Source organism: Poecilia mexicana, unplaced genomic scaffold (genome assembly GCF_051168715.1).
Source record: "Poecilia mexicana isolate PSO_F unplaced genomic scaffold, ASM5116871v1 scaffold_8, whole genome shotgun sequence".
In the NCBI taxonomy this organism is placed as follows: Eukaryota; Metazoa; Chordata; class Actinopteri; order Cyprinodontiformes; family Poeciliidae; genus Poecilia; species Poecilia mexicana.
Window position 1 is genome coordinate 25,046,677 of NW_028263377.1, and position 12,770 is coordinate 25,059,446.

Genomic DNA, 12,770 nt, shown 5'->3' on the forward strand with positions numbered 1-12,770 from the left:
CCAAAACCAGATTTCGCTTTGGGCCCCATGGAGGCTTGGGCCGGCCCTGTGTGTGTGTGTGTGTGTGTGTGTGTGCGTGTGTGTGTGTGTGTGTGTGTGTGTGTGTGCGTGTGCGTGTAAACATTTAGGAAAGCTTATGCCTTTGGGTTTGAGTATATTAAATATTTTAAACACCCGACACTGACCGGAGCAGCTGTTGACCTCTGGGTCACCATGTTGGGTCTTAATGGTTCTTGTCCTAAAGCGGCGCTTCGAAATGAGCTGAGCGATGATTAGAAAACCGCCTGAAGTGCATCTCAACCTTTTTCACATTTTCTCATAGCATAACTACAAACTTTACTGGTTTTCTTTGGGTTTTTAGTGCTACTCTGATATCAAGCTGTGTATATTTGTGATGTGGAAGAAAAATTATGCATAGTTTTATAAATAAATGTTCAATTAAAAACTGCAAAAACACAAAATCTTACCATTTTTAGTCTAGTTTCTGGTAAAATATCTTAGTATACTTGAAATAAACAAGAACTTTTCAGCAAAATATAGGAGTTTGTTTTAAGTCAGTAATTCCTTAACATTTATTTAAAGTACTAGTTCTACTGGCAGAGTTTATATAACTTGTGAAACAAAATATTTTGGTCATAAAATAGTTTTAATAAACTTTTAGCCATCACATCAAAGATTTGAGAAAAAAACCCAAATCTGCCTCGCCCCTCATCACTTAATTAATGAGAAATTCAAATTAATCACAACATTTCTGGAAATAATAATCATTTACAGATTTATGCTACAAACTAGCTGAAGAATATTCTAACTGCTTGAAGAAAAACTAGAAACAAAACAACTCGGGAGCATTTAAAAGGGAAAACAGGAAGTAAAGGAACTGTGCACAAGAGAAAACAGACTGTCAAAATAAAACAGGAAGTCAATTTAACACAAGAAATAAAAAATACAGAATCAAAACAGAAATCAAGAGCATGATGGAAAAACAGAATCAAACTCCTTCTGATCATGATAGTTTTGCAGGTTTTGGACCAAAATCATGAATCAGAATCAACTTTCAAACAAGAAACTCGACTTACTTTCCACTTTGCTGCTTCTACTCTCCGTGCAGGAAAGCACGGAGGCGGAAACATGCTGGTTTGGATGTTTTGTTCACGGTTTCACTGCATTGAGGAGCCCAGAAACCCTGAGGATGAGTCACGGTCGGGTCTTCCAGCGTGACAAAGACCCAAAACCAACAGTCACAGCGACGAAGGAGTGGCAGAAGAAGAACCAGCTGGTGTCAGGTTCTGGCCCGACCGGTCTCCACTCATCACCCTGCAGAGGAAAAAGTGAAGTTCCCCAAATAACTGAAGGATTCAGAGAGCTTCAGTGAAAACCAAGGGACTACACTGTAAAAACACAAAATCTTACCAAGTATTCCTACTGCAAATGTTTTATTACACTTAAAATAAGACAAAACTAACTAATACGTAAATTTTCAGGGAGGTATAGGAAATGGTTTTAAGTCAATAATTCCTCAATATTGATGAAAAAGGTCAAATTATTTCAATTATAACGAAATTTGTCCTATGTTATAAGTAAATATGGGAAAAACTTTGACTTTTTCATCAGTAGTCAGGAATTACTTACTTAAAACAATCTCCTATATATTTCGAAAAGCTACTTGTTTGTTAGTTTTTGTTTTTTTTCTGTAAAAATGAAGGGTCAGCACTGCAAAAACACAAAATATTACCAAGTATTTTCTAGGAGTTTTACTATGTCAATAATTCCTTAATATTAAAGAAAAAGTACAGATTATTTAACTTATAACAACATATTTTCCCCCATGTTATAAGTTAAATAATCTGCAGCTGGAACTTTTAATCAATATTCAGTAATTATTGACTTAAATAAGCTCCTATTTCATGCTGAAAAGCTACTTATAAGTTAGTTTTGTTTTATTTAAAGCATATTAAGATGTTTGCATGTTAAACTAGACCAAAAATACTTGGTAATATTTTGTGTTTTTGCAGTGTAGCTTCTGTTTCAGGTGATATCCGGTAAAAATAATCACCTGTGTTCTGCAGTGAAAGTTTCACAACTTTAATCTTCACTTAAATCTTCTTGATCATGTGGTATAAATGAGTAGTATCATGTTAAGATGGCAGATTTCTTTTAAATGTGAGGTCATAAATCAAAGCCAGTGGAAGAAGGAAGCGCCTGTTTTATGACTCAGTCTGACCTCTAGAGGTTGAGTTCTTCCTCACGCGAACCTGACTCATAAAATCCTGAGATTTCCCAAAGCAAAGAACCAGAAAACAATCAGGAGCAGAATCATCCGTCATCCATTGTGTGTCCGCCTCGGCGTTTAAGCCTAGTCATGCTTTAGAAAATAAAAGAAAAAGCTTTTTTAATTTCATCATCATCACATTCTCCGGGAGTCGCTGCACAGCGAGTCATGTGGAAGGAATGCAGAAATAAAACATGATCTTTACTAAAGAAAGACGTGCATGTATACATGGGAACATCTGCAGACAGCATGGCGTCCACACAGCCTCATAAATTACACATATTCATTTAAAGACCTACAGTCAGAAAACTTCAGGTAAAACAGTTTTTGTGGAGTATTTATTCTGACTGAATAATATAAAAAGAATAATACTGCAAGCATTCTTGTTCTACGACTTGGCGCAAATATCTTAATACACTTGAAATAAGATAAAACTAACTTATAAATAAGTTTTCAGCAAGAATTAAAGAAATAAATAATTCCTTAAGATTGATTTTTAAAAAGTACTAGCAGATTATTTCACTGATGACATATTCCCTTTGTTATAAGAAAAATAAATTTTTGGACGATTATTGTTTTCTTTTACTTGATTTTGCCTAATTTTCTTATTTTGTGCAACACAGAATTAGAGCCATGCTAGGAAAAACAATTATGAGAATAAAGTTGTAGTATTTTATTTGTAGTATTCTTGAATATTACAAATAAACTTAGCATTTTTCAAATTTTATTTGGATAATATGAATAAATCTTTTATTATTTTGAAAAATAATCATTTAAAATAATTTTTTATTTATTTTAAATTTGTAAAATAAATTCAATTTTATAATTTGAATTTTATAATTCTCGTGGTTTAATTTTATTTTTTTAGTATGGTCCTGATACTTTAGTAATCATTTACTTTTACTTAATTTTGCATGATTTTGTTATTTTGTATTATTTAGAGTATTAGAGCCATGCTAAGACAAAAACTTATGAAAATAAAATCATATTATAACGTTATGCTTGTAATTTTATGACTGTTTTCTTGCAGTGTGGCCCTAATGCTTGGTAATCTTACAATTATTTTATACCAAAATTTCCACTTAGCTATATTTTGGTCTTTCTGATTATGTAATTTTTAAATATTAAATGATTGACAATTTGCTCAGTTACTTGAGTAAGAGTACTCTCTACTCTGACTTGAGTAATTTCTTGGACGGCTACTTTGAGTAAAACATTGAAGTAGCGCTACTCTCTCTGACTGTAATCTTTGGCTGCTCTGCTCTCTGTGGTGCTGAATAAAAAGTACGGTGACTGATTCTGTCATCAGATTCTGATCCAGCTCGAACACGTCCAGACCTCTCTGACCTGAGATCGGCTCCTTCCCGATCAGTTCCTCTGTACGAACTTGTCCCAGAATCTGCTGCTGCAGAATCCAGGGCTGCTGCGACAGCGTGTCAGTTAGTCTGTGTTTCCCAGAAAGCAGTTGGGCACCAACACCGTGAGTGAAACAATCACTGGGGCCGCCTACTGTATAAAGACTCTGGGACCAGGTCTTTATTACTACACATCAACGTTTGTAGAATACCGAACAAATCGCGTACAGCATCGGTTCAATACGGGCCGGGTGGCAACCCTAGTTATGATGGAACTATAAGAAATGTAACATCGATGTGCGCATGTGCATTAACACAAGATTTGCTTTTATGAGCAGAGTCTGCTTTTAATGTAGATTCAAACTAAACTTTCTCATTTTCGTCTTGCAGGCTGACGTTTGTAAGAACGAACTTGTCAGACCAGATAGAGGATAGAATAGGTTATCCTTCCTGTCTTTTACCTCTCTCTCCGTCTATCCCTCTATCCTTTTAGACATAGGTTTTAGCATAGACTGAAGATGAGGGTTCGTTCACAAGTGTTGCCACGTAAGACGAAAAAGAAAAGTTTTAGTGCCGAGGCCGTTTTAAAGACTTTGTCTTTAAAGCCCCATACCTTATGCCTTCCTTCAGGAGGCGCCTTCCCGCAGGAGGCTTAAGGTTCGGGGCTTTCAAGACAAAGTCTTATAAAAAAGCCCTGGCACTAAAACTTTTCCTTTTCGTCTGGTGTGGTAACACTTGTGAACGAACCCTCATCTTCAGTCTATGCTAAAACCTCAATCTAAAACGATAGAGGGATAGACAGAGAGAGAGGTAAAAGACAGAAAGGAGAACCTTTTCTATCCTCTATCCAGTCTAACTGGTTCGTTCTTACAAACGTCAGCCTGCAAGACGAAAATAAAAAAATTTAGTGACCAAATGATCGCAGAGGGCCTACATTCAAGGACTCTGTCAGTGACGTCACTATGTGACGTATGATTCGGGCTTTGACTTTGAAAACCGAGAATCACGTGACCAGCTGAGCCAATCAGGTGCAGGTGACGTCACAGTCCTATTGCATACAGTATTTGAATGTAGGCCCTTTTACTTTTTACGCCTCCCTGGAGGAGGCGTAAGGTAGGAAACTGGCGCTCTGCGGGGTGGAAGAGGAGGAGTTGCCCCTGCTGGGGTGGAGCTGTACGTTTTGGAGGGCAGATCTGTGTGAGACCAATCAGAGGCAGGCGATTGGCTCAGCTGATCACGTGATCCTCCGGTGGCAATGTCAAAGCCTGAGTCATACGTCACAGATTGACGTCAATAACAGGTGTTCTGAACATCTGTCAGATGTGCGCAAGCGCATACCTTAGGTAATGCGCACGCGCACATCGATGTCACGTCACATACTGCTTACTCAGCAGATTTCTTATAAATCCGTCATAAGTTTTATTGTGTTTTATTTCTCAGAAGTTTACGGTAAATTTGATCTAATTAAGCTGCTATGTTAATCAAGCATATTGACATAAATGACTTTTGCTGTTTCCAATATTGTTACCAGACTGTAATAAAGACATTAAACCAGTTTAGCGTCACTATTACTACAAATACTGTTTGACTACAGATTTGGTCTCCCGCGGGATATTTTGTCCCTATAGATAATCTACCTATTTAATACTTTAATACATCTTTAGAAAACTGTACGGAATATGTCCTAAAAAAAAGGCACATGAATAACGCTGGATGCTGACCGAAGCTGTGTTAAATAAGATGATGATTGAATCTGCCAAGATGTCAAAACTGAAATGTTGTATTTAAAACACAAAATAAAGGGAAAAACTTCAATTAAATATTAGATTATTGTTGAAGTGGTTAAACAATGTGGGGAGTTGTTTGTAAAGTCATGATGAAATATTTAGTCTACCAACTAAATATTTACTTTTCAAACTAAGTATTTAGTTTGTAAAGTAAGTATTTAGCTCTACTATATATTTAGTTAGGACCAAAATATTTAGCTTACTCATTAAATACTTAGTTTGTAAATATTTAGGCCCAATCTATATATTTAGTTAAGCTAAATACTTTGAATATTTAGCTCCAAGCTAAATATTTAGTTTTATATTTAGCTCCAAGCTAAATATTTAGCAAACATGCTAAACATTTAGTTTGATGCTCAGTATACAGCTCTAGGCATGGTGGAGAATCTGTGATGCTGTGGGCCTTGATGTTCTCCAGAACCTTGTTGAAGTTCATGTCATCATGAACTCTATGAAACCTGCAAGAAAACTGAAAAACGGTTCCCAATAAGATCTTTAAGAGGCACAACCAAATCCAGAAATGATTTACCAGACACAAAATCAACCTTCTTTATGAATCCAATCCAAAAAGAGGATAATGAGTCGATTTAAAAAGATTGTGTAAAGATCTTTCTCTCTAATCTTATGAAATGTTGAAGAGAGCAACAGTTCTAAAGGTAAAGGAGGGGCTGAAGAAACATCAACAGGTTTTCCTTCAAATGTATTCCATTTAAATGTTGGATTTTTCAGTGTTTCATTTTGCCTCTGCCATGAAAATCTGATTTATTCGAACATTTTTAGAGGTTGGAGAACATTGTAATAGCTTTGCAGTAAGTGGAGAAACAACAAACAGGAAACAAAACAAAGTTTACTTCTAGACTTTGCAAAATATAGTCACACAAAACCCTGAGCAACGAGAATCAAGGTAACCTGCTGAATTTGTGTCCAAATTCATCGTGTCGTACTAGCAGTACCTTCTTTCCTTTAATGTGACGTTTCCTTCAGCAGGTTAGGAAAAACATGTTCATCATATCTTTTGCATAAAATCATTCTGTGAGAATCAGATTTTAGTCTGATTATTTTCAGTTTCTTTAAGAATGAGCTCCCTATTTTAGGTGACTTGTCACTTTAAATCCAATCAACATTTACACTCGCGTATGGAAATGGCTGCAAACAGATGCACAATTATACAACTGTGCATCTTTGAAAAGCAGAAGTGGAGTCTCCTGTACAACCAACAGGAACGCAACAATAAAACATTCATCTTTTCTAGCAGCCATTATACAGCAGTAAAACCAGCTGACCAAACATACTGGAGCTCAGCTTGGGTTGCTAGGTAATGGGTGGAATTCCGCTGGGGTTGCTAGGTAACGGCAGGGCTTCGCTGCGGTTACCTAGCAGTTACTGCCCTACTACTGCCCTACTGCTAGGGCAGTAATTGCTGATTTGTGACATAATAATACGCAGTAGATTTTTGAAACAGTTCATTTTGTAGACACCAAAAAACATTAACTTATTGCCAAAATAATTGTGGAGTGTTTTTTTTTGGGGGGGGAGTTGGGGGTTTGTTAAGCATTTGGGTTGTTATTAGTAGCAGCAGGGACCCAAAAGGAAGTACAAAAACGTGCAAAAAGTGTCAGAGTGTAAATAGTTTTCATCACACTTGGGTAACCAGAGGTTCTTTGAGAGGTAATTTCATCCCTTGCTGATCTCTTCCTCCCTGTTCTGCACAAAGCCCAGCCAGGAGGTTCCCATTGAGCGGTGGACATATCGCCCTGCTCTGTTCGTGCAGAAGTACACGATCCTCCATGAATTCAGGATCCTGATCCGTCCCGTTGTCTTCATCATTCTCTTCATCGCCCTCTTTGTCGTCTTCCCAGAGCGATGTGGAGACGTGGTGGTACTCCCTGTTGTCCTCGCATTCCATCTCTCGGTGGTAGAAGTAGCTGAAGTTTGAAACGATGACGGGAACCGGCAAGGAGATGGTGAGCACACCCGCAATGGCGCACATGGACCCAACCAGCTTTCCCCCAACAGTCATCGGAACCATGTCCCCGTAGCCCACCGTGGTCATGGACACCACAGCCCACCAAAACGACTCGGGTATGCTGGTAAACATTGTGTCGGGACTGTCCACCTCGGCAAAATAGACAGCGCTGGAAAACAGAATGACGCCGATGAAGAGGAAGAAGATCAGGAGCGCGAGCTCTCGCAGGCTGGCCTTCAGCGTCTGACCAAGGATCTGCAGGCCTTTGGAGTGACGGGAAAGCTTGAAGATCCGGAAGACTCTCACCAGCCTGATGACTCTGATGAGCGCCAGGGAGACAGACGGCGGTGTGCCTTTGTCCTTGGCCAGCTCTGTGCCCACTGTGACGAAAAAGGGCAAAATGGCCAAGAAGTCGATGATGTTCATGATGTCCTTGAAGAAGAGGATCTTGCTCGGGGCACTGATGAAGCGCATGACGAGTTCAAAGGAGAACCAGCAGATGCAGATGGTCTCGACTATGAAGAACGGGTCCTGGAATGGGGAGAACTTTGGCGGGACCAGGATGGTTGCGTTGGGGATGGTTGGGTGAGGAGTGGTTGTGTATTGCTGAAAGATAAATGGAGAAGTAATGGTCACAACCGAAGAAAATACTGATTTTCTTCCTTTTGTAAGTTCCTTCAGGATTTTGTGATTTTTTTTTGTGTCAAAATCTCTGATTTTGTGGTGCTACTTTAGAAAATCAGACAGACCAAAATATGAAGTTCAGTGGAAATTTTGGTAACACTTTATTTGAAGGGGGGTGAATAAGACTGACATGAACTGTCATGAACATGACTAAGCCTTCATGAATATTTATGACTGTTGTCATAAAGTGTCATTCGGTAAATTATGACACTTTTAATACAAAGTTGACATTATTCAAAATTTCTTTGTTATGACAACTTGACATTAACCAAGAAATCATTATTGATATAAATTTGTTATAAAAGTTTTACTGATTGCACTTAAAAAATTAGGTAACATTATGTTATTAAAGGTAAAGTTTAAACAGTAATGATTTCTTGGTTAATGTCAAGTTGTCATAACAATAATGTCAACTTTGTATTAAAAGTGTCATAATTTACCGAATGACGCTTTATGACAACAGTCATAAATATTCATGAAGGCTTATTCATGTTTATGACAGTGTAATGTCAGTCTTATTCAGCCCCCTTCAAATAAAGTGTTACCGTAATTTTGGTACGCTATTTTAAAAAATAAATAATAAAAATATGAAAATAATTCATAAAAGTAACGAAGGTACAAAATTATGACAGAGAATTAGGGCCATGCTATGAAAAAAATAAAGTTATGAGAATAAAGAAATAAAATGATGAGAATAAGTCACAATATTACCACAATGAAGACATAATATTAAGATAATAAATTTGTAATAGGACTTTATTCTCTTAATATATATGTTTTCACTCCATCATACACAATAACAAACCCAGGCAAAGAAAAAAAAACAATTTCCCAAATCAGTGTCTTTTAATATAAAACTTTCTGTTTCAAAACAGAAATGCTGTAACGGTTCATTGTTTAGAGTTATTTCCAGGAAACTAAAACATAAAAGTGTGAAGAGGCAGCAGAAGAAAACTTTCTGAAATAAGATTATAAGACCCTCAGCTGGTGTGAATAAATTGTCTGTTATGGTTGATCTGAAGAGTTTTGAAAATATTTTGATGACTAAATAAATCGAGGGTCAGTAAAAGAGTTTTGATTAAAAGTTTAAAAGTCTGGATCTTCGGTGTGACGAAGGTTTCCGAGCAGATCTGCGTCTCCATAGACGGTGATTACAGCAGAGAAAACATTTTCAAGGTATCCGTGATGAGTACATTATGAGATCTGTGATACGGTGATAACCTTTTCTCTCTTCTCCTTTTTCACTCTCCCACCAACTTTTATAGAAATCACTTTCTCCATTTCTGAACACACAAATAAATCTTAAGTTCATGTGACTCTGGCTTGAATTACGGACATCTGGCGCTTCATTTAACTCAGATGTTTGTTTTTATCTGGGTGGAAAATGCCTGCCTGACATAACTTGGCTTTAGAGCCTTTTAACAAGTTAGATAAAGTTACAGTAAGCGTTTGATGGCTCTGCGTTGAAACGCACCCGGATAATACAACCTCAATGCTGCGGCTTTGTGTTTTTCAAGGTTTGTCACTTCATCTGGATCGATGTTTTCATAATTCAGCTCGGATTAATCAAATAATAGGGATGAACGATATTCCAAAATCAACAAGCAGCTGAGCAAACATCTCCAGCTCCTCTTTCAGCTCTTAATGAACTCTGTAACCTGTCTGAAAGAAGGATTTATTACAGGACCAAAGTATTAGATTAAATTAGTTTCAGCTGGAAAATTAAACTTCCCTTTAATGTTTCTCGCTACCCATCACTTTCTTGTTGTTTTGTAAAAATATCTGTAGTTTTTTTTGGCAAATAAATGTTACTAATCTGAGTTTGATTACATTGGACTTCCACTTTTAGATGCAGCTTTAATGCTGGTTCATGCAAGACTCTGATCCTTTATGTCAACTGGAAAGCAACACAATGAATTTATCAACATCTAAGAAAACGTATAATGTTTGTGATTTTACATCCAGAAAGCGACTGATTAGGTTTGGATTTTGTCCAAAACATCTCTGATTTTCTGCAGCAATGGATTTATGACTGCTGATGCGAGCACAGTGTAAAAATGTTTACGTTTTTATTTGATTTCCATTTTTTTAAAAGTATTTTGTCAAGTTTCTAATGCAAATATCTTGGTAAACAAAAGTAACTTACAAGTAACTTTCCAGCAAGATATAGGAGCTTGTTCTAAGTCAATAATTTCTTGATGTTGATTTTTAAATGTACTAGTGCCACAGTAATTTAAAAACATTTTTTCCCAAGGAAATGTTTGAGTTTCTTTGTAGAAAATTTCTGAACTTAATCTAAAAATTTCAGTTTGGTTGGTGGAAATTTACTCCTTTTTTTCTATCAGCAGTAAATATAATACGTTATTATATAAGTGAAATAATCTGCCAATGGAACTAGTACTTTTTCACAAATAATAAGGAATTATTGACTCTAAAGTTCTCACATCTTGCTCATACGTTATTTTTAAGTTTGTCTTATTTCAAGTGTTTTGAGATATTTTCACCAGAAAGTAGGCCAAAAATGTTTTTGCTGAGTGGGAGCATTTTATATCCTGAATGCTTCATAAGTCAAAGTCAAGCAGCTTTGTAAACAAAACCCGCCAGGAACTGGACCGAAGATGAGTACAAAACCTCCTAAAAAAAGACCAGAAGGACCTGAAGACTTTCTGTACGGTGCTGCGTCGTTTCTAATTTCATCCTGCGGCGAAAAGCTGATCTGCCGCCGTCTTTTCCAAGCCGTTTTCAGAGCCGGTGAGTCAACGCGTTTATTAATACGGACATCGGTTTATGTGTCGATGCTCTGTAACGGCCGTCCATGCTAAGTTTAGCCGTCCGGGTCTCATGGCGCGGTAACCTTAGACCAGCTCTCGCATTCACGCTCACTTCTGCTCCGCTTCTCATTCACTCTCACTTCAGGCTGGGTTTGAAGAATCGACCAAATGACTCCGGCAGGTGCCTGTCGGTGAAAACAAGCTAAACATCGAAGTAGCCTTCCTCCTCTGACTACACCGACAGGATGATGTCTTCACTCCGTCGGAGCGGATCGGGTTCACTGACGTCACTTTCTCTGCTGCTTTGCCCGCTTTTTTCATCTTCATGTTTAACATTTATTTTTAAATAAAAAGGGTGACAACGTAAAGCTGCAGTATGCAATGTTTATAAAGAATATGTTTGTTTATACATATCTGGTAAAACTGTTACCATATGGTGACAGATAATGAGTGAAAGCTTAGCTCACTAAGCTACTATTGGTCTGAATAGATAACCAATCAGATCCAGGAGGAGGGTCTTAGTGCTGTCGATCATCCTTATGCACACTGCTTAGTATGCTAAAGATGGGAAAACAACATACTATTACAGTAACTATTTATTTGTCATCATCATTGGAAATGCTAACTGACATTAGCATTCACAACAAGTTATGCTAACTGCAGTGTAGCAGAGAGCAAGGTTAGGAGAGGGAGGATGAGCAGCGTCACACAAGATTGTGATAGGCAGCGCTAAGACCTCCTGTCTTCTGGCTCTTACTGGTTGTTTGTAGTTAGCACTGAGAGCGCTGGGTGGAGGAACTTGATTTTTTCACTAGTAATATATCTAATAACATTCTTTCACAACATAGTAACAATTTACACAAATGTGTAAAAAATAATCTTTTTTATAATTTTTTCTTATAAAATCTAAAAATTTCAAAAGTTTTCTAGTTGTTTTCTTTAGTGGTTCTTGGTACAGCGCCCCTACAGGCAAGTAGGGGAACATGTTTTTCAAAGCTTTTGGTTAGCTTGACTCAGTGCAGTGTGAAAGAGAACCGAGCTGCAAATGTAACAAAATGTTGCGATTTTGGTGATTCTAATGGATTATCAGGTGTGAAAACACCCTCAGCTAAAATCTGCCCCCAGTCCGGGGGTTTGGGGGCTTAACCTTTGCACCTAAAGTGACCCTTCATGCCAACATGTCCGCCTCACCTCCCGCCGCTCCTTCTCGTTTCTGAACTCAGGCAGAGTCTCCAGGCAGAAGATGAGGATGGAGAGGACGATGACCATGACGCTGATGATGGCGATGATCCTCGCTCCACCCGACGACTCGGGATACTCAAACAACATCCAGATTTTCTGCTGCCACTTTGTGGGCGGCAGGGGCCTCTCCTCCTCCTTGGCGAAGCCCTCGTCCTCCTTGAACCGGTCAATGATGTCCTCGCCGAGTTCGTAAAAGTGCAGCTCTTCCAGGAACATGTCCAGCGGGATGTTGGCGGGCCGCCGCAGCCTGCCGCCCGACTGGTAGAAGTAGAGGATGGCGTCGAAGCAGATGCGGTTCCTGTCCAGGAACAGCTCGTTGCGCAGCGGGTCGTAGTAGCGTAGCCGGCGCCGCGGGTCGCCCAGCAGGGAGTCGGGGAACTGAGCGAGGGTGCGCAGCTGGGTTTCGTAACGCATCCCGGAGACGTTGATGGCCAGGCGTTCACTCAAGTCCCAGCCGCTCTTAAGGGGGCGGCGGCTCGCCCTCCTGGCCTCGACACGCACCTCCTTCTCACTGCTCTCCTTCTCCAGCTTGTTGTACTTGTCTTTGCTCTGCTTTTGTTCGTCGCTGAGCTCATCGGCTTTTTGTTTCTCCTCTGTCTCCCCCTCATTTCCGGTTCGCTCGTCTTGATTGTCCATTTCTCGGCGTTGGGTGTTTCCTTGGGTTGCGTCTCTCTGAAAATCAAACAATCGAGACTG

The 12,770-nt window shown here is 38.7% G+C and overlaps 1 protein-coding gene across 1 annotated transcript; it reads right to left on the reverse strand.

The window, feature by feature from the left end:
• Positions 1 to 6,239: 6,239 nt before the first annotated feature.
• On the reverse strand, positions 6,240 to 12,743 carry kcna7 (potassium voltage-gated channel, shaker-related subfamily, member 7). Its single transcript, XM_015000176.2, has 2 exons — positions 12,024 to 12,743; positions 6,240 to 7,983 (listed from the first exon to the last, which is right to left on the reverse strand). Exons 1-2 carry the CDS (start codon positions 12,708 to 12,710, stop codon positions 7,048 to 7,050), a joined length of 1,623 nt encoding a protein of 540 aa, XP_014855662.1. The 5' UTR covers positions 12,711 to 12,743; the 3' UTR covers positions 6,240 to 7,047.
• Between the last annotated feature and the right edge of the window lie 27 nt (positions 12,744 to 12,770).